The sequence below is a fragment of the Cottoperca gobio genome, chromosome 6, assembly GCF_900634415.1.
Source record: "Cottoperca gobio chromosome 6, fCotGob3.1, whole genome shotgun sequence".
Classification (NCBI taxonomy): Eukaryota; Metazoa; Chordata; class Actinopteri; order Perciformes; family Bovichtidae; genus Cottoperca; species Cottoperca gobio.
The window spans coordinates 19,683,685-19,706,470 of record NC_041360.1 but is presented as its reverse complement, the minus strand read 5'-3'; the positions used below and the strand labels follow the sequence as shown (position 1 = coordinate 19,706,470).

At 41.1% G+C, this 22,786-nt stretch overlaps 1 protein-coding gene across 4 annotated transcripts; it reads left to right on the top strand.

Moving 5' to 3' along the window:
- The first annotated feature begins 1,224 nt into the window (after window positions 1-1,224).
- ccdc136b (coiled-coil domain containing 136b) lies at window positions 1,225-21,333 on the top strand. 4 transcript variants are annotated; one of them, XM_029433991.1, is made up of 9 exons: window positions 1,225-1,367; window positions 8,176-8,493; window positions 11,529-11,603; window positions 12,206-12,508; window positions 13,888-14,005; window positions 15,041-15,317; window positions 15,849-15,980; window positions 17,661-17,773; window positions 18,953-21,333. In XM_029433991.1, the coding sequence occupies exons 1-9, from the start codon at window positions 1,316-1,318 to the stop codon at window positions 18,963-18,965; spliced, it is 1,401 nt and encodes a 466-aa protein (XP_029289851.1). In that variant the 5' UTR covers window positions 1,225-1,315; the 3' UTR covers window positions 18,966-21,333. The 4 variants fall into 4 exon arrangements, 3 of the variants coding, with proteins under 3 accessions (XP_029289851.1, XP_029289850.1, XP_029289852.1); XR_003832388.1 differs by having other exon boundaries at window positions 1,301-1,388; window positions 17,710-17,773; XM_029433990.1 differs by having other exon boundaries at window positions 1,301-1,388.
- The last annotated feature ends 1,453 nt before the right edge of the window (window positions 21,334-22,786 follow it).

Genomic DNA, 22,786 nt, shown 5'->3' with positions numbered 1-22,786 from the left:
TCATAGTATAAGAACAACAATTCAATAGCCGTAAACAGACTAGAGAGTCAGCAAGGGGAGGGAATGAACAATGGAGGGGAAATGACCAGTAATCTGCCTGTGGTAGCTGTCAGCCTCCACTGCAACAGCATATCTGGACCTCATTATAGGTAAATTAATTTGGCTTAGGGGCCAAGGCCGAACGTGCACGAGTGTTTGAGGAAGCATGTGTGTGTGTGTGTGTGTGTGTGTGTGTGTGTGTGTGTGTGTGTGTGTGTGTGTGTGTGTGTGTGTGTGTGTGTGTGTGCAGGAAAGCACATATATCCCCCTACTGGGCAGTGAACACTGCAAGAAACAAAGGCAGAGCTTGCAAATGTTTTGATGCTGTGATCCACTGAGGTCATTTTGGAAAGCTGTTGGTTGTTTGTTGTCATATATATTCAAAACCTCGACTTTGTCTATTAGGAACTAGACAAGCCAGTTTGAAGATGCATGATAAAATATATATAGATTTAGCATTTGGCAGCTGAAAGCATTGCAAATCACTGGAGATCTACGATTTTTGCCAACTCTTTCACACTGATGGATTGAGAGTGCAGATGATTCAACAAGGTCTACAATGATATCAAATAGAAACTCCAAGATTCCCATATTTATTGTATCAAATGATCAGTATCTTAAAATATATACACCTTATTCTACACCTCATTTTTGGTGTATGTGTGTATATATGCATAGTATGATGTTTTTGTTTGTACCCACCTAAGGGTTCCTTAGTCAGACGATATACACTAAGTGTTATGCATTCAGTATGTATTAGAAATAGCTGGGGGGAAAGAGGAAAGACGCACTTAAAAGAGGGAAGTTGAGAGAGAGAGAGAGAGAGAGAGAGAGAGAGAGAGAGAGAGAGAGAGAGAGAGACGGAGCTTAGCCGTCTGGAAAACAGCATCTTTCCCTCCACTCTGCTCCTCCCCTCTTCCCTCTCGGCATCTCTCCCACGCTCCGGAGCTCAGCCTTCAGCTCCCCGGATCCTCCCAAATTCTCGAGGTACAGCCTCTTTGTGTGTGTGTGCATACGTGCATTAAAGCCAGCGTGTGTGTGTGTGTGTGTGTGTGTGTGCGTCGCGAGTACTTGACGCTGTGCTCAGTACTTTCCGTGTGTTTCTCTCTCTCGCTCTCTCTCTCTCTCTCTCTCTCTCTCTCTCTCTCTCTCTCTCTCTCTCTCGCCCACTCTCTCTCTCTCTCTACCTGCAGCCGAGTTGGGCGTGTGGAGCCTCTGACCCTCTCTCGCCCACTCTCTCTTAGTCTCTCCCTCTCTGCTGCAGCTACAGGGGGCTATGGATGGACTGCGTTTACCTCCACTCATCGAGGAAGCTTTGGACTCTACAGGTCTGTGCAGCTGTTTTGTCGGTGTGTGTGTTTATCCGCGATTCTGTGCAGTTGGATGTGGCTATTTTTAGCCCTGCACTACAGATAAGCAAGAAAAGGTAGAGGTTGTTGATCTCTGCTGAGAAAGAGTGTTTACTCCCAAAGCGAGGGATGGGGTGGTGAACTGAGGAGGTGGAGGAGCTGGGGAGAGGTGGTCAGGTGGTAGGAAGTGGGGAGATTATTGAGGGAGCCCGTCTTTATTAGGAGCTGTGGTGGAGCTGACAGACTGACTGACGAGTTCGCATTACTGTCAGCTATGGCAACTGTGGACATTTGATGGAGGCAATGTGCTGCCAGGTAATTATAGATGTCTGGCAACTACTGGCAGGAAATAATGTAGTCATTAGTACGGGCTGTGTTAGATGTGCTGCATATGTTATTCTGAGGCTGATTGAGAATTGATGTAATGTGAAGTCATGCAGTGCTGGATGTCTTTTTATACTAGGTTGTTTTTAGCTCCTACATTAATTCTTGTGGTCGACTCACTTTGCATATAATGGTTGAGTTGAACAGATGCTATTAAGCTTGTTTGGTAACTTCATGCATATCTGGTGTATGACATTGGGCACAATGTATCGTCACAGAATCAGTACTGTGTAAGTTCTGTGTTCAGGGAAGAATGTGTGGAATGTTTTCATATGTCTGTGTGTCCCAACAAGGAAGAAGAGTGTGTTTTCTTCATGTTTTGAATGGGCGAGCAGCTCTGTGCGGGACACTGGAGGATGTTTATCGGTGTGGAGGGGCTCAGAGAGAACCACAGGTCAACAGCCCTTTGACCAGCGGCCAGGGCTTCCTTTTCCTGTGCAGTACTGTCCTAAAACTTTCAATAACAAGTATTTGTCGGATTATCTCTTAAAGCCTCCTTGCTCTTCAAAGTCAGCTGTAGACTCATTAAACCACTTTGTTCTAAGTGTTCAGTGAGTAATTTCCTTTTGCATGTATTCTGCTGATGCCTGCGTATCGACCATCATTGGATGCCTCAGGAGAGAGTCTTCCTCCCTAACAAGCTTGTTTCCTCTTTCCTGTCATCACAGCCTGAGGCATTCTTTTAAAGCTAGAAATTCAGCATCTAGTGATGGCAAGTGTCTGGTTTAATGTAGCAAGAATTCTGATCATAATAAGGATAGAGATACAGCAAAGATAAAGTGGATGGGCGATGGCTAGTTTTAACTCATGTCTTTTTTAATTACATACACGCTTGGATCTAAATGGATCAAAGTGCATTTTATTCTGTCCTAGCTGATGTCAATTATCAGTCTGGGTTCTTAGAAAAAGGTGACAATGTTCTAAACAGTAGTTATATTCTAGGCTTTTATTCATTTTCAGTCCTGCCGGGAACGACTGGAAGAAATGCTTCTAAAACCACTTTCCACATCTACGAACATCGAGTGCAGATGGACACACACACACACACACACACACACACACACACACACACACACACACACACACACACACACACACACACACACACACACACAGACACGCTCCCACTGATCAATAAAACACCATCAGAGGCTGATTTAACATTTGCAACCTTTCTGTTTATCCTCCAACCATCGGCCACCATATTGTTCCTCCCACTTGCACGAGTCACCGACCATATCGCCCTCCATCCTTCTCTCTGCTTTCCCACACAATATCTCTTCCCCCTCTGTCGGTTGCAATCCTCTGCTCTCTTCAGCGCCCACACACCAACACACACACACACACACACACACACACACACACACACACACACACACACACACACACACACACACACACACGTGCACGCACATACATAGACACACACAAACCTTTGCACCTGCCAGTGCCTCAGCCCACACATGTTTCTCTCCTGTCCTCTCCTGCTTTTCCCTCCACTCCTCTCCAATGTTGTGCTCTCACGTTGTGAAATTCACATCAGCAGATATACCTCGTAAAGGGTCCACAAACAGGATTTCGCTCAGCTCTCGGGAACTAATAAAGAGCAAAGTCGCTCCTCTAGACAAACTTTGTAGATCTGGGAGCAGCAGAGACGTCTGAGAAAAGCAACAATGTGAGCATCACATCAGTGTTTAATATCGCAAGACAAAAGAAGCAAATCTTGCATGTCTTTCCACCCTCAGGCATCCCGGCTCCTCCCCCCTGCACCACCCTATCCCCATTAGACTTTAGTGCTTTTTAAAACAAGCTTTCAAGGCACTCTGCAGGTACCCAACAAAATTGAGTGTGCTGCAGGTTTTTTTTATTCTCTCTTAGTTGCATAATGGAAAGAAAAGAGAAGGTTCATGAACTCATGCGTCTCCTTCCTGCAGCTTATTCTATGGATTTAAAACAACTTTTCTTCCCCCTCGCAGAAATGCTCAGCTCTGTCGACCCATCATTAGTGCGCCCTCTCTCTCTCTGGCTCTCCCTCTACATGGTGAACTGTAGTGCACCCTTTTTCCTCGGTGATTTAAGAGATTAGTTTCAGGTGGGAGGCACTGATTTGTGATCAAATGGATTGTTACTGCATCACTTGTTTTCATGCTTTGTTCTCCATCGCTAATCATATCCCTTAATGGATTAGCGACATAACAAGCACTGCACCATCACATAAGCCGATAAAGAAGCATCTTCCCTGAATGAATCACCTGCAGGATGTACACACTGACACAATCTTTGTGCACGCCCATCTAATGAGGCCAAATTATAACTCCTCTACAATGCGTCTCTATTCCGTTGACCCACTTTCTCTTATTCCCTTTGAAAGTGCAAACATGGATTTCCCATTTAAATAACAGAGCGGCTCATTAAGTCAGTCCAACTCTTTGGAGCTTATGATCCTGTTTCTCTTCTTGTCGTCTCCTGCTGCTGTTGTTCCTCACCTTCCCTGGAGTTTTCAGGCTCAAAAGTACAGAGAGAGAGAGAAAGAGATAAACTCGCATTAACCTCATGAACGACCTCCACCCCTGTAGCTCGCTCCTCATCTCAAGCTGTTGAGTCTCATGCAGTTTGAAGTCATACAATCTCATATGATGCTGACTTCACTAAGTGAGCTTCATGACGGAACACCTGATAAGATCACTTGGGCTTCTCTGTGGGGGAAAAGCAAACAGAAAGCTGTGGACAAAACAACTTTATTGCCACGGTGACTTTCCATATGAAGCCCTGTGTTGTTGGTGTGCAGAGGTCCCCATGGAGATGAACTAGTGTAAGGCTTCACCTGAGTCTTTCTGGTTTCATGAGGACGAGAGCAGTTGGAGTGCTCTCAGGCCAAAGCACCTCCTTCCTTGCATCGCTCTTATTGTCTTCTCCTCCTCTCCTCTTTAGCTCTCACAAGACTCCTCCTCCCTGCCCCAAAATGATGTGTTGATGAGGAAGTGTGCCATTGCAGGGGAAAAGCTAACATCAGTACTGGGCTGGCTTCAAAGCTGGGGTGGTGTGCATTATGCATGGCCTCCTACACAGTTGTAGAGGTCCATGGCACACATACACACACTGCAGCTTGTGTGATTATATATGTGTATATAGCCTCATCACAAGTGGACCTAAGAGATCATACAACACAATGATACACAAGCCTGTATGTAACCATAGTACACACACACACACACACACACACACACACACACACACACACACACACACACACACACACACACACACACACACACACACACGTCTACTCAATCCTATTTTCAAGCTTGTTTCAGCACAAGGCACCCACCGCACTACACCTGTAGTCAGCCTACAGCTCTTGTTTCAGTGAGCAGTCGTTTCTTTTCACAGCTGATTTGACTCCAGATGTTTCTCTCAATACAGTGAAATTAAATATTCAACCGGCAGTCAGAAGGAGAGAACGGAGTAGAGCCATTTACTACATAGATAAGTTCTCTTGATTTGTTCCACACAGCACCTGATTACATGAAGCAGTATGAAAAATGAAGATTATAATTGTAAAAAAAGTGTTACGGTTAAATGACAACTCCTTCAGCAGAAAAATCTTGTTTGGTATATTGCTATGCTACAATGCTGAGATTGAATTTTAGATTACGACAATAAATCTAACTGCAGAGTCACACAGCAGAGTGATTTATGGAGAAATGGTTGCCTGTGATGCCAGGTAAAAGTAGCTATGTGTGTCCCACATCCACACCTCTGCTGGCATGCTTCTGTTTGCTAAAATCCTCACTCTGCTCCTCAATTTAGCAAAGTGAAAATTTCATTACACTCCACACTCCATCACTGAACACCAAATCAAAAGCAAAACAAAGCGCTTGTGTTGCCACACTAATGTTCAAATTTAATCTCAGACAGCTATTCTGGAATGCTCACAAATAACACAGCCTTGCTTGTTGTCTCTTTTCCAAAGTGACACAATGTTTGCAGTGACCGACTCAATGGGTTTTGCTGCAACGTGATTACGAATAAATGTGCAGGCCAGATAAAGCCATCCTCTCCCCGGAGCTGTAACACTGCTCCTGAGATGACTCCTCTGCCCGACCCTGCTCTTGTATGCAAGCAGTGTCCATGTCTAATGCAATTCCTGCGTGACTAAAGACCAGCACTGTGCCAAGTATGCTGTGGAGTGATCACAGGTGTCACCGCAGATGATTCTGCTGCGCAATGTGTTTGACATTCACTCACAAGGTGAGGCGATAAAAAGCTTCCCTTAAGGACTGGAATGATAAACAAGCAGTTGGGAAAAGCTAAGAAGGCTGACTTATGGGAACACTGGACATATAGTAGGGATGGCTCTATAAGAAGGCTTTATAGAGTTGATGATGGGCACAGCATAATATGTTTACCATAAAAAGATATAAGATATAAGACGCCGTCAAAAGGAAGTTGAGAAGGGCTGCCCAGCTGCAGTACAGAACGTGTTTAAAAGGTGGAATCTGTATCACAGTATCTGATCGTGCCCGTTGGAGGACAGTCTGAATGCTACCCCTACAAAACCTCAAACACAGCACAAATCGCTTGAGCAAAAGCTTTCCAATTTATCACATCCTCAAGGATTTGGATGTGAGTGATATTCAGTGGGGAGCTTTTTGTCTCTTGATGGCCTTTTAGCTGACGCTGGCTATACGAGCAGCTCTCTCCCAGCCCCACGGCTCCAGCTCTCTTCTTTATGACTAACTCATTACACCAGCATCAAAGTTTAATGACAAAATAGCCCAGTGCCTCTCGCATACCTCTTAGGTAGTGCATTGTTTAAGTTAACATTATTATGAGACAGGAAGGATGCAGCCTCCTGCTAATGCCATACAGATATGATTAGAACAAATTCTACTTGGTTGTGATGGAAATGGTAACATCTTGTGAGGGGGAAAAACAAGGCAGAGAAATAATTACCACAAGAGATGGAAGCGTCCCCTGAGCCAAGATTACCCCAGTGAGCATCACTCTTAATTAGACAGATCTTTAGTTAATGCTTTACTGTGTCCCCTGCTGCACCTTTTTTCTGTCACATCTCTATTTCCGTCTCTGAGCAAGCACCATTCCCCTCTCCCATCCTCACACTGCTTTCTGAGTACAAACAGAAATGTTGAGGCACTCAGAGAACACTCAAAAATGAACGTGTGATGCTGCACATCAATTTATTTCTGAAATTGGACTTGACCCTGAAGGGCATGTTATTGAGCTATAAGAGAGACATAAGAGAGAAATGATTGCAGTGCAGTGTGTGATGTAAGCAGCATTTCCAGGGATGGGGCAGTAACCGAGGCACAAATGATCTTTTAACCTTTAACTGCACCCGAGAACAAACTAACACTGTGAACATAATCTCCATTTAGCTCTGGCCTTTCCTGTCTGGCAGCAAATCTCATCTTTCTAATGGGAAAATACATTTCTCCCTTAGTCGAGTGAGGATTTACCGTCATGTTGTTGCGCTGCAAATGCTGCCCTTTGCTTTCCGGTTTTCTTACCTGCCCTGCATTCGTCTTTACGGCTCCACCAAGCAACCGCTGTTATCTAGTTGACTAATGTCAAATCAAGTATACATCACTGGGCTTTGCAGGCCGACAATAACAACAGCTCAGTCCGGGCTGTCTACCAGGACGAGGAGGAACACAAAAAAACCAAAAGGAAATGGCAGACAACCATGTAATGTGACACACTGTAATACAAGTGAGAAACGTGTTTTTGTCACATCTCTCTTACTGTGTACTAGCTTGTGTTATTATGGACTTGGATGTGCATTGCTAAGTGGTGAGTCATAGTGATTGCTTCAGCATACAGGCCCACCTCCCCTCTTCTCTCTCCGCATTGTGTCAGCTTACTCACTCCACCTACTGGTCAGACATTTAAATTCAGTGTGTCGATAGAGGAATGTAAAACAGATGTGTCTTGAAATTTTAAACCGTTTTCATCAACTTGCTTCATGCATTAATAAAATGTATCACTTAACAACAACAACAAAATTGACACATGAGACACTGACATGTTAGGGTTTGTGTTTTTGATGTATTCTTCCTGACGTGAATGGATTTCTTGTTTCCTTTCTATTAAAAGCTCAGCTCCAATCTCCTAAGAGGGTTGTCAGTAACTTTGTATATTTAAATAAGTATGTTTAGTTAAGGTACACGAGTGAAATAGAGGTTGGTGTACAAAGGATCAATGCCACTTCAATCACAAGATGGTGCTGTTGACTCACAAGAAAACATCGGTGCTGTGTGTTACGCACGACTGAATTTAGGTTGATGACAAAGATGTTTTTCAACTGTTAATCTCTCTTTATGTCTCCCTCTTTTCCCCCGCCAGGCATCCCTTTCTAATATCACTGTTATCTTTTCAACAGATGACCTGTGCGATCTGAAAGCAGAGTGCAGCCCCACCATGGACAACGAGATAACAGCGAAGAGGAGAGGCGTACTGGAGGAGAACAACGAGAAAGAGGAGATGGACCAGGAGAGAGCTCAGGAGGAGGAGGGCGAAGAGAAGGAGCTGAAGGGTGAAGAAGGCGAAGGGGAGGAGAAGTGGAAGAAGAAGCAGGAGCCGCTGACAGAGGAGCAGGAGCTGGAGGAGCTGAGGGCCCAGGTGCTGCAGCTGCTGCTGGAGCTGGACGACGCCAGAGAGACATCCAACAAACACCAGGAGAGCTTCCATGAGCTGCAAGGTGAGACCTCCATCCTTGGATAAGACACAACTGTGTTTTTATTGTATTTATTCATTATTTATTGTCTTTAATCATTAATCTCTCTCTATAACAATCTTTATCCATTATGCACTAACTAGCCATCTGACATGAAGTCAAGATCTATGAAACAAACATCTTCCACATAACCTACATTCTGTCATTTTCTGGCATTTAATGAGGAATTGAGCCATTTGTCAACCTGCCACTTTCTGTTCCTTGACCTAATGCAACATTTTACTCACCATCTCTGCTATAGAGATTTGTGAAACGCAAACAAATCTATTCTATCGAAAACTATTGGGGCAAGATGCTAAAGCTTTCCCAAAAACCTCAAAATATATAATTTCTAAATGTATATATAATATAATAATATCTCTGCCAATCCTTGTAGCTCTTGTAGTGAACTGCATGGCCGATGTAGAGCAATCAGCAGCAACTGGAATCTCATTGAACCTTAAATCGTACAGTGGCAAGTCAATGCAAACTGCACAGTGTGTGTCTAACATTAAAACAGGCTAAAGTGAAAGCAAACCACATCAAACTGGTGTGCCTGCATAAATCGACAATCATTTGTGAAATGTGACGCTGCCACCGTGTTCGATCTGAGAGTAAGCAGTGCTTTCTAATCGCCCCATTTTACTTCAACTGATCACCATCCTTCTTGCATTTTTGTTTCTTGAGTCCTGTTTTCCCGCATCTCTACAATGGAGGTGATGGATAAAATGTTATATAAAAACACATAAACAAAGTGGACAAAATGTGAGAATAAAATCCAGATTCAGTTCTCTTCATCTCAAGTGAATTATTAATGAGGAAAACAAGTAAAAAAAAATCATTAGCAATTAAACACTAAACATTTATGGCCCTTATGTCTTCCCTCTCTATAAATCAGCTTAATTGATGTAGTAAGACGTCATGGGTATGGATTCAATCTGAACTATTATTCCAGTAAAAATACAACTGTGATTGTTTAAATGTTCTCATACTTCTCATACATCCACAGAAGTAAACCCCTGTCCTCTACCTGGACAGCTTAACTTTCCACCGCAGACATCTCCAGTTCATCACAATCGAGTTGAACATGTAGACGCGTAAATGTTTATATGCGGTCACTGACACGGTCAGTTTCTCATGGACGCTAAATGGAGCATCACATCATACCTTAGAAATGATGAGCTTAACGTTCAGGGACACGAGCAGTGAGTAAGGCCTTGGGTATGGGCTAGTGAGCTCAGTGTGTGTGTTTGTGCATATCTGTGTGCTTATTTATGAGTGTGTGTATATGACTGTGTGTCGCACTAAAAGACATGGCGTGGTGAGCTCAGTTGTTTGTTTGGCAGCAGTAGAGGCATTCCTCAGACAACTGCTTTCATGCTGAGGGAGGCTTCCAGACTGGGTGTCCTAGTCTGTACCGAAAAAACACTTTTGGTAAAATCCCACTGGGAACAGTCAGCTGCTGAGACTGCTGGCAGCTGTTCGGGGGGGGGGGGGGGGGGGGTGGAGCTGTGGAGGTGGTGGTGGGGGTCCTGAGTGTCAGAGAATGACGTATGATGAGGTGTAGGTAAAGATCAAGGGTCGATGCATGATTATTAATACAAGCTGCCAATCATACTACACTCACCAGGAGACTGGACAGGAAATGAAAAATACTGAGTGGGACTGACATAATGGCCAGCAGTAGAAAAGTCAAAGCAGAATATTGTTGCTGAATGAAAGAGTTAGTTCAGGCAAATTACAACAAACTATAATTCCTACTATATTCTCAAACTATATTTTCTCATTTATTTTTAGTGGTTGTTGATAGTGTCATAATCTTGCCTGGCTCATGTTTTGTTTGTTTCATGTCACTCATTTGTGTTCAGTGTTTTGTTTTGTTACTCTTCTCTTGCTTCAGATCACTTCACTTCCTGCCTTGTGTGTTGTCCCACCGGTTTTGATTGCCTGCCCCACCGTGATTAGTTTCACCTGTCCCTCGTTAGCCCTGCAGTGACCAGACCTCCTGCTCACCTATTCCCACTTCCCCATTAGTCTGTCACAATATGTGACAGAATAGGACCCAAACGCTGGCAAAAACAGTCTGACTGCTGCATTTAAATGATTTATGGATTACAGAATGAGAGTCCAGATGCAGGCAGGTAACAACTCCATACAGCAACAACAAAACAAAGAACAGAGGAACTGGGCTATTACAAATAGTGACTGACAAATGTGGCAATGGGAACAGGTGAGCAGGAGGTTTGGTGACTGCAGGGCTAATGAGGGACAGCTGAAACTAATTATAGGCTCTTTTTTAACTATTGGCTAATTAGCACTAAACTCAAAGTGCAGCTGTGGCTGATGTAAATGTCATCAGCACAAATATCTGTATATTTCATAGATATTGAAAGTGGTGGGCTGACTGACCAACATTGCCATCCCTACAGCCATGCAACTAGTGGCAATAAAATGTGATATTCATTAAAAAAAATAACTATAAATATATCCATGTAAGAAATATACTTTCTTACTAGAGTAAGTTAATCTTTATTTTTTTGTAATTTGCATGAATTGATCCTTCAAAAATATGCAGGCTCAATTGACAGTCCTCTGTATTCAACTAGCAGCCTTTACTGTATTAAAACCATGAGAACATTTGCCCGAAGTATGCCAGAGAAATGACTTGGTATGACATACTTATAGGGAGAAACAGAAAGATAAGTATAGCAGCAAACCACAATATTCTGCCTTATTTCTTCTTCTGTTGAAGAGAATACTGTAAAGTAAAGTATTCAGTATGTATAAAATGAATATCCTCACAAATATTTTACAATACTGATGGTACACAAGTGTTTGACACACTGACAAACACAGAACTGCTTGTGTCATTCAGTCATGCCTCAAGGTTGAGCAGCTTATCAAGTCGTCATCTTTCTATTTGCCTGCTGAACTGACATTTTCTTCTTATCTCTCTCCCCTCTCCCCTCTCCCCTCCCCCTCCCCCCTCCACTCTTCTCCTCACTCTGCGTCTCCACCAGGTCTGTTGGAGGACGAGCGCCTGTCCTGTGCCCATCAGGCTGAAGCCTTCTCACGCCAGATCCAGAATCTACAAGGTATCAACATCATAAAACATTCAGCAATGTTCTGTGCTTTGAATAAACCCAGACAATAACTATTCCACAAAAACGCTAGGAATCAATCGAAACTCCAAATCAGACATTGCATTTTACATTTCTTATGTTTGTCAATAGTTAAGGTCATTGCCAATTTTACTCTGTCAGCTGCCCGTGAAGACCAATTTGTTAGCAATAATCAACATCTTGTATGTCACTGTACGGGCTTTTATTATCCCACTCGTTCTCTAATGAATAGTGTCAGACAGAAAGTGCTACATAAGTATGCTGGGATGTGATTGACTAGAACACTTAAAAGCTTGCAAACATTAGGCTTATTGATTTTGGGGGGCATTGTCTTTTTTGTGACCTTTTTTTAAAATGACATTGTGCATTAATAAATCATTCACACAGAGAAACAATTATTCTTCAAAAAACCATTTGTGCTCAATCATGAGAAGTCAATAAAAGGCACCTCAGAACAACACAGTACAGGCCCCCAGGAATGAGAAAATAAATGAAGAAAGAAAGTCTCACCGCAGTCTCACCCACACATACACATCCTCCATAAAGAGAACCTTCTCCTCCTCCTCTCCCCACAGCTCAGCTGCATTCTGTGCAGGAGGAGATGGACAGCCTGGAGGAGGAGAAGGAGAGCGAGCTGGCAGAGGCCCAGGAGGAGCTGCGTGTTGCTCAGGAGGAGGTGCTCCTGCTCCAACAGACGGCAGAGGACGCCGCGGCAGAGAGGGAGAACGACATCGCCTCACTGCAGGAGGAGCTGTGTCGCCGGCGGGCCGAGCTGCAGCGCCTCAGCGAGGAGACCCAGGAGTACGAGCTGGAGATCACCACCCTGAGAGCCGAGATCAGCATGAAGAGCCAGCGTAGGGATGCTGAGCGCAGAGAGGGTGAGGGAAGAGATCAGTGTTATAATAAAAGAGACACACATAAGATGGGTATAGATGGATGCGAGAGAGGAAGGTTCAAAGACAGGGCGGAGGTGGATTTGGATAGTTTGCACACATACCTTCTCCCTCCTTACAACATTGTTTTACTTACAGTTAAAATACAACAAGTCTCGGTTTTATACCTCATATAAACAGCCATCAGTGAGAGGAATTTATACAACAATTTATACTACTTGCACATAATAACAATAGTACATGATCAGTCTTTGTGACTGATATTATTAAAACAAAGCATGATGTTATGGATGTTCTTATTCCAGTCTCATATCAGCTTAGCATCCCGCAGTGAAGCACATAAATCATTTGTGGGATTGTGTGTGTGCGTGTGCATTTAGAGCACCAGGGACATGAAGTCATGAGGAGGAGGGACACGCACTTCTAACACATGATATCATCGCTGGGCTCTGCAGCTGAGTCTCGGGTGGGACTGAGCGAGAAGAGTTCATATTATTTCATGTTGAGCTGTTTCATGAAAACATCTGCCAGAATGTATTTCATATGGAAGTGTGATCTAACTTACAGTATTATTTCTTGGCCCAAACCCGTAATTTCCTGGAGTCTCCCGCTGGTTGCCTGTCAACCGGTCCCAGCCAAGAAACATCCCAGCACATAACCCTGCATAAAAATATAATTTAATAAAATACTTTTTATTTGTGAGCTTTAATGGTACAAGTACGCAGATAAGCTAACCAGCTGCTGGTGGTAGCTTCATATTTAACGAACAGACACAAGAGTGACATCAAGCTTCTCGTACGCATATTTAATATGAATATGAACTTTTTCTAAAGTAACCCTTTATAATAACCTTTATTTATAAATGGTGAATTGATCGTTAATAGTTTTACTTTTAACAAACAATACAATTATGATTGAATGTTTACTAATGATTAGTAATGCTATAATTTATGAAATAATTAGTTTATAAATTATATATATTATCATACAATTTAACAATGTATTATACTCATCAGTTAAAACTATCCAAATAATGGTGAGTTTACTAACCAGTTATTAACCTTTAACAAAGTGAAACAAATATTAGGTTATAATGTGTTCAAATATAAACTGTTAAAATAATACTATTGCATTAATAATAATTAGTTAAATTATTATCATTTCATTGTTTGTTGAGAGTAACTATTAACTAAAGTTTATTTAACTATCAATTCACCATTGATTAATGATTGTTATAAACTAATATAAAATATATTCTATACATGTTATTAAGGTAAAGTGTCAATCAGTAACATTAAAGATGAGCTCACCTTACCTGCGTCCTCTTAATATCTTCTTCATCTCTGGCCTCCTTGTTCTGTCAGGTGATGTGGACCTGCTGAAGGAGGAGTGCCGCACGCTGAGGGAGGAGTGTCAGACCCTGAAGGAGGACAACAGACGTCTCTCCGAGCGGCTGCAGCTGCTGCAGAGACAGAGGACATGGTGAGAGGTCAATGACTGCTCACTCATCAGCTGTGCTTTACCGGATCAGCTGGAAAGGGATCCCCTCTGGAATACTACCCTCGTCATACACGGCACGTCTCGTTTAGAAAAGACCGGCCACCTGTTAATTCACTGCGGTACGACTGTAACATCATACGAGGGATTACACGCATTGATAAGTAGATTGACAGGAAATTCATCTCCAACAATTTTTTGAAATTGAAAGGTAATTCTTGACCTTAAAAACAATCTCCCCAATACGATCTACTTAGTAACCGTTATGAAAGTTTTTAACGCATCACACGATTTTTCCTCAGCAGATGGGGAACTGGGTGCACTCCATCTGCTGAGGAACATCTTGCGATGCATCGAAAGCAAAAGCGCACTTTATTTATAATGAGAACACAAAATATATACAACACAGAGAAATGACCCACAAAGTTTTAGTTATAAATCAAGAAAGAATGTTTTGATTCTCATTCCCTGCGTTAGGCTGTCTGTGACCAGAACGTCTACTAAATGGACCTTGTGGTGGGACAATAATTTAGACGGATGATTAATCAAATTGAATTTATCAAGCAATAATGCCGAACATGCTCTCGCTCCGGCGCTGCTGCTTCGCATCTTTTTGCACTTCATAAAAAAAACAAAAACGTTTTTGTTTTGGACTGTTGGGTCGGACAACACAAGCAATTATATTGTGATGGGTCTTTTTCTGAGATTTTATAAACTACACAATTAACTGATAATAAAAAAAGTAATCATCATGTTGAAAATGAAATTAGTCTTTAGTTGCAGTCCTATTACAAGGCTGGCTAGATGCATAGTGTCTCAATCAGTTATCAGACTTTGTGTTCGCCATGAGGACATTTCTGCATACTAAATGTGACCACACTAACGCTAACAAGCTCTCTGGTGATCACATAAAATATAACCATGTTGATCACGGACATTTGAAGCCCATTTTTGAGCTTTCAGCTATTTCAGCTCTACTTGAAAGTATGTTGTATTCTTCACCGTTACTCTTACGTCCAGCTCCAGTGTTTACCTGTCACTGAAAGAGGAAGACGTAGGGGACGACACAGAGGGGAAGGAGATGGAGACCGGCTCCGATGAGGTCATGACGGAGAGTTACATGACCATGGCCAAGGCTGGGAACAGTCGCCTGGTGGACGCCTCCATCCAGAAGAATATTTCTTTCGATGGGAAACCTGTGACATCAACAAGCTGGAACGGAGGCATCGGGGAGATCTTCTCCCTGAGGGAGCAGCTCAAGCAGGCAGAGGAGAAGGCCTCACAAGTTCAGAGAGAGGTATGATGCCTTTGGGAGTTTGTCATAATATGAATAAAACATGGCCAGATTTGAGTCAGCCAGTATTCGGAAATTGATTTCAATCAAATGCACTAAAACTTGTTTCAATAAATGGAGCCAGTCAGTCCTCTGCTGCAAGGCAAGACACTACAGGCAAAAAGATTTTCTTTCCTCATACTCCAGTAATCTCCATTTCAGCAGCACTTGTATGCACTACACTTTCCAGTTTCATTCTGATCTATTTTCTGAATGATTTTACAGAGGGATTAAGTCATAAATTATTCATAGCCTGATTTTATATAACATTATGTTCCTAAAAACATAGTGGTACATTTTATTATTATTATTATTTATTTATTTTCTGCAGTGATACAAAGCGATACCCAAAATTCCCTCTGTAAAAACATTTAACTCTAACAACATTTTATTTTTTTTACCTATTCACCTGTCGTGTCTTCCCTCAATAAATGCAAGCTGTCAATCCACTGCTGTTATGAAAGGTGCTGAGAATGTGACCTCTGTGTCCTTCAGTGTGACGGTCTGAAGACGGAGCTGCAGGAGCTGCAGGTACTGTATGACAGCAGCCAGAGGGAGAGAGCAGAGCTGGAGGAGGAGCTGCAGCGCTGCAAGGCAGAGCTGGAGAAGCTGTCAGGGGGGGCTCAGGTGAGGGACAGACATGAATAATACAATAATATACAGTTGGTAGCAGAAGTATGAAAACTGATGTACATGCTATACAACTATGTGAGTAATGTAAGTTGTGTTGCTAGCTTTGCTTTCCTAAAGCGTCTGCAGGAAAGGTTGTGTTGTCTCTCAATTCATGTATTTTAAAATGAATATGAACTGTTTTTAGAAGTATTTTTGAGAATTCCCAGCCTGCACTATTAAAGAACGCTTTTTCTTTTCAGCCACACTTTCAACTAACACTTAACACACCTCACATCTCACTTATTGTACCCTGTGTCTGTTGAGCCCATGTTCTATGTGTCCCATACTGTAGCAATATATGTTTTGATATGAACTGACCTGGCCTGTCAGCCCATATCAGTATTTGTCTGTGTCTGTGTTCTAACTTCTCTGTGACAGCAATGCTTTTATACTGTTGTTGGACAAAACCTGCAAAAAAGGCATTCAGGTATTTAGCAAAGAATGCCTATTTTTCACTGAATCCTATGTATGTGTCAGATATTGTTCAAAAGAGGAACAAGTATTGAAAGGACCTTTTTGAGATGGCATTTTTCCTACCTTAAGACTTGTTTCAGTTCATTTTAATAAGGTGCTGTTTGAAAGTGAACTTGCAGGGAAAGGAAATAGGTTATTGAAACAATTAGCAGCCTTCCCTTTTTCCCTTTAGTCACAGTCACGCTACTGTTTGTTCCATAATAAGGATTTAATAGCATGGATATATTTCATGTGTTTTTAAGCGCTCATGGGAAAATCCAAAACTGTGAAGTTGAACCTTCTTAACCATATATTCCTAAACTTGTTTCATACTTTTGTTTGTCCTCTGGGTGTGACTTTGACAACACAGTTTGCGAACGCAGAACAGTAACCCTTGAATGCACCGACCCGAGGACAATCTGTGGATTTAACTACATTACCACGCAAAGACAGACTTAATATTCTGCAAGTTCATTTTTAAACAGGTTTAAAATAATCTGTATCTGTAAGGATGGAAAATGTGCCTACAAAAATCTTTAAACAAAAAAACTAAACTATTGGTTGGAAACTGTACTGTATATATGGTCCTTTTATGTTTTATTAGAAACAAACAGGACTGAAACTCTGCGTTTTGTCTACAACAGCCGTGATGAGATGTCTCTGCGTTGTGTCAAACTGTCTACCCGTGCCTGTCTCTGATACTGTCCTTGTTCTCTGAATGTCCATGACCCCTCAGCCTGTACGATTACAAATTTAGCGAAACATAAAAACAAACTAACTATAAAATGAGGATAGAGAGACAAAAATACCACCATGTGCTCGTCACAACATTCATGCTGTATGTCTTTCTTTCTTTGTCTCCATAACATCACACGCAGCCAATAAATGCCACACAGGACTGCTCGCACATACTCACATTGAGTTGATGTGTATGTCACCTTAAAGTTATGCATTGTTTATTTGCAGGAAGAGTGAATCACTCCATCACAACCCTCCCCCCCCTTATATCACAGTCATAGACCATGTCACACTTTTAATTTGGTGATTTTTAGTGGTGGTCCATTTGTTCTGTTGTCCCCTTTTTTGTATCTGTGTTTTTATTATTTGGGTACTTCAATCCATCAGTTCATTCATTCCCTTCATTCCCATGGTCCTTGTGTTTGTTTTTTATTCCCTCCTTAGAGATTCATCCCTACGTCTGAGCACCCTGTTCTCTCCATCCCCTTCATAGGAATGATTGTAATATTGGCTGTGGTCTGGTGCTGGTTGTCGGAGCTGGCGTCCCAGAGGGCAAGGTATGGGAGGAGCTTATCTCTATCTGATGCCTAATGTTGCGTATGGTTCTCACACACTGATTAAAGAGTCAGTTCACCTAAATAACATAAAAAGACCTAGTATCCCGTATGTAGCTATGCAGATAGTTCTGGTTTTATTTGCTCAGGTTGTTGAGAAATCTGTGTGTTAGAATTATGTTCTCCCCTGAAAATAAGTGTGTTCCTGTTTACTCTGGATAATTTACAGAAACTGTCAACAGTTTTCCTTAGGGACTGTACTGTAGATGGATGGATAGTGTATTCTGTGGATTATCCAGAGTAATCCAGACACGGTTTCTGAGAAGACGGGGTTTTTTTCGTCTCAAAATCAACCTCCCTTGTATTTGGGTGGAAGCAGAAATATCTCAAAAAACTGGGCACGGCATCTACATGGCTCGATACTGCAAGAGGTAAGTGTTATTTGGGTAAACTGACCTTTATTAAATATAAATGATTGAGATCATTTAGAGTGATGGTTGGTATGGGAGGGTCTTGACTGAATAAATGCCAAATTTGCTTTGGAAAATCTTCATTGAATGAAGAAAGATAATGATATTAAACATTTATGGACGTGGGACGGGTGGGCAGTTTGGCACATTAGAACACATTATTTCCTTGAATGGCACCGAGTAAGTCGTTTACAGCAATAGTTCAACATTTTGGTAAATATGCTGTCTTGCCAAGAGTTGGACAAGAAGATTGATACCTGTGCGGTGTGGTCTTCGGGGAAGTTAAGAGCTGTACATTCTGGGCGGACAGATAAACTGTTGTTCGTCAAGAAATAGTAACACCATTTAATTACCCTAAAACTACAAATGGTTACATTTGTGAATGGAATAAACAAACAAGATACAACATGTTAATTGGTGAGCTTTAGAGGTGCTTGTAGGAGAACATGTATTTTTGAATTTCAGACAGAGCTAGGCTAGCTGTTTCCCCTTGCTTCAGGTTTGTTTGAAAGCTAAGCTAAGCTAAGCTAGGCTAAGCTAATCCCCGCCTGGCTCCAGATCCATACGTAATGTATATTGTAACAATCTTCTCATCTACTCTCTGTAAGAAAGCAAGTAATATTTTTCTAAAATATAAAACTATTCCTTTTTAAAAGCCCAAAGCGGCTTCTGCTGCTACTCTTAACACCACTCTTTTCCTGTCTTCCTTCAGGGGAGAGAGGTAGGTTGGAACTCCATTTTGACAATCACTGCAGCCACAGCAGTGCTTCTGATGATGACTAGCTTGTTGAGAGCTCTCGTCCGATGTTGATTGGATGGGCAACAACTGCACAGGGACAGATGTCTGCTTCAGACCAGCCCTCGTTCTCTCCTGCCATGTCTGTAGACTGAACTGGAATTCTCTAAATGTGATAGAGCTGACAGCTGTGTATGTTGTCGCTAATGAGAAGGTACTACATGCACTGAGAGTGATGCACTCAGTCTCATTTGAGATTGAAGATGATGAAGAGTTGACCTGCAGAGAGCCCACATGAGGACTGATCTCACTCCACTAAATGTATGCTAGTGCTGTGTCTCTCCTCCTCTGTCTGTGAATATTATTTTTATCTCCTTTTAAGCTAACAATGTGAAGAAAAAAAAATGAAGGTTTTGATTATTAATGTGCACCAAATGGTTTTCCATTTATTTAACAATTATTTATTTATTTGTTTGTTTATATATTGTTCATAGTTGTCTCTGATAATAATGACGAACATGGAGTCTGGGCATTTAATGCACTGAAAACCCTGAAATGTACATATGCCCATAAAATATTAACGGAAAGAGCAGAATTATTTTGTGAATGAGTTGACTGTTAATATCTTGTTGCTTCTCTCCAAATACTGAATGCAATACATTCTACCTATTGTTAAACTGGATTAAATATCACAAAATATCCATGAATTAAAGCCAGCCTACCATTACCAACTATACAGCCACGGTGTTTCTGCCCCACACAACTTCTGTTATAATATCAAATTGATCTCTTTCCATTGTAAACACTGAATGATATGCTATTACAATGAGAATAAGTACGCTAAGTAAATCCCTGTTAGTGTAAACCCGGTGTCTTAAGGCTGGCGTCCAACCCCTCGTGGGTGCAGCCAAGTCTTCTTCACAGTGTTGTTCAGTATGTGCTTTGCTCCAGGCTCAGTCACTTCTTGTCTTGTATCTGACTCTGAAATCAAACAACTCCCACCTTCCTCTTTAATTATCACTTTAACCAAGACGCCAGAAAGTCTGTGCCGTATTTCTGATTCGTCTTACCTGCCCACAGCTCTCTTTGAAATTCTGAAAACATACACCCACAACTACATTGTTACACTTACAATATGGTTTGCTGTAGTTTTGTTATGTGCTAGTTAGGATATCTCAGCAACTTTGGGAGCCGATTGTCGGAGGATCGAGATATATTATGTTTTCTAACATCTTGATGTGGAGAAATAAGCTTGTGTTCCTCTCCAGCAGGATTTAAATGGGTAGTGTATTGTTATTTAGATTTATGGTGATTGCAGGTTGTTCCAGGTACTCGGTGTGAGAACGTTGACTGCCAGCGTTCCCTCGTTTACTGACGACACGCTTTATGTAACAAACTGAAGATCTAATAAACGCCAGTTGACATCCGGTGTGTCTGAAGTAAAAGATCAGTGTTAGTTAGTCGTGAAGGCATTTTAGAAACTGATATGGTTCCAAAATATGTAAATAGGAAGGTGTCAGAAAAAGTTTAAGAATTAATTACAAAAAAAAAGATATATGTATCTGTGGAAGGACTCTGATTATTGTTTACATTTGTGAAACGTTTTTTTTGTGAATATATTTTAGAACTGAAAAACGCATGTCAGAAAACATATAGAAGCACAATATATAATTTATGTTACTTTATATTTTCATGTAAATAGTTATGACATATAGTACTATGGGAGAGATATTTCTTAAATCCATTTGTACTAGCTTTGTAGAAAGTTTATTCTATTTTGGAAAAGCATTGTATATTTGATAGCCAGACTATATGCCGTGTAAATGTTTATTTATGGTGACGTTATTCAGAACTGCTTTTTCAGGACCTCTTTGTTCAAAGCTGGTGTAGTCATTGCATGCATTTAGATTGCATCCAGCCTTAGCTGCTAGAAACATGACTTGTCAATTTTAGAATTTTTAAAACCCTTTCTTAAAAGTGTGTCATTAAACAGATCCTTGATAAGCAATGCCTGACCAATGTTATTTCTGCATATGAAAATTCACCAAGGAAATGATGTGCCACTGGACTGCAAATGTTGTCTCTGTCTATTTAAATAAATGATCAGTTTGCAGTATACATTAGATATGCCCATTGACTGCAATGGTACACATAAATGTTGTCTGATTCAGGACATTATTTTTTATTATTTCATGAATATTAACTTCATTATAGTTTCACAACCTTCTATATTTACACCGTGTTTCTCCGTGTGTTGCTTTACATATTGTTGTTTTCAATATAGTTGTGGCTATTTTGTTACCTGGAGGTCTATTTTGTACTGTAAATGACTTAAGAAAATAAATATACCCACCCCACATGATGTCTGAGAGCGTTCTTTTCTTGGGAGGTGGCGTCACCGTCAGTCTTAAGTTTTAAAGTATCGTGAAGTCCCATTCATGAAGTCACCAGCAGTCAACCTGAGTGAGAACCATCTCTCAGCTGGGATTACATTTCACGGGTTGTATGGATATTAATAACCTTCTGCCCCCCCAGAGACATAAACTCACAGACACAGATTCCTTACAGATGGCAGGAACTGGTGTGTCAACGTTGTTGATGTGGCCCATAAACTACAGTCATTACTCTATTGCCTCGACTCATGGTTCACGAAGTTCAAGCGTGTCTAATTATCTAAAAGTAGCGTGGACGTGCAGACCTAGTCATTGGGTACAGTTAACTTAACCCTCACTGAGCAACCTTCTGTTATGGCTAGAGAAATATAACAAATGTCAGATACAGATCACCAGTAAAAACTAATCATCGGCCTCGAGCCTATCTGTCCAGCAAATTCACCCATAATCCCTTTTTAAATATTTGATAAATTCACCTGACAAACTAACAGGGAAAACGTTAATTAGAAAAGGTGCAAAGCTGACTGCGAGAGCAGCCATGAGCAGTCTGATGGGATGTAATGTGTCCAGGTCAACAACGTAAATCTGTGGTTTTTGGTTTACTTCACACATACTTTATACTTTCTATCAAGGGTTAGGGTTATATTGTATTATTATGAGACAATATATACCAAAGTATTCAAAATCACATCGTGAAAAGTTACACTTGTGTTTAATACATTTAGTCAAATGTGTATTTAATAAAAATAGTCTTTTAATTATGGTGCAATTAATCTTTTCTAGCATTCTTTTACACACAGTGGTGTTTACTCAAATACTGCATTCAAGTACACTTTCTTGTGCTTTACTAGTTATGCTACTTTATAAACTATAACTGTCGCTATCAAATAAAAAAATCTATTTAAATTTTAGTGGCAAATATTGTGAGTTTACTCTAAAATAACACTGAGGAATCAAAAGGACTTGTACTTTTAATTTAGATTATTTAAGTACATTTTGCTGGTTGTACTTTTGTACTTGCACTTAAGTCAAATGTAATACAGGGAATATTCTTTACCTTGACATATTGTTACTTTTACTTTAGTAACATATATTAATACTTCCACCACTGTTTAAACATGAGAACTGTAAACCATGATATGTCAATATGACAACATTGAAACAATACAATTTTATAGAGAAGTGATCATTTGTAATGTTGAATTATTGCCACCCCATGAGATAACATGATTAAGAAATACCGGTACTAAAGTGAGCATAAAATGGCCAAAATGGTTAACAAACAATCTTCATAGTATTTTATTATATAATGGGAGGTCAACAAGGGGACCCCTGGCTGTGTCCACTGAGTATCATGAGAATGCCTTCTGCATGTGTCACAGTTACTCTTACCTCCCACTGCTTCATCAAGGATGGT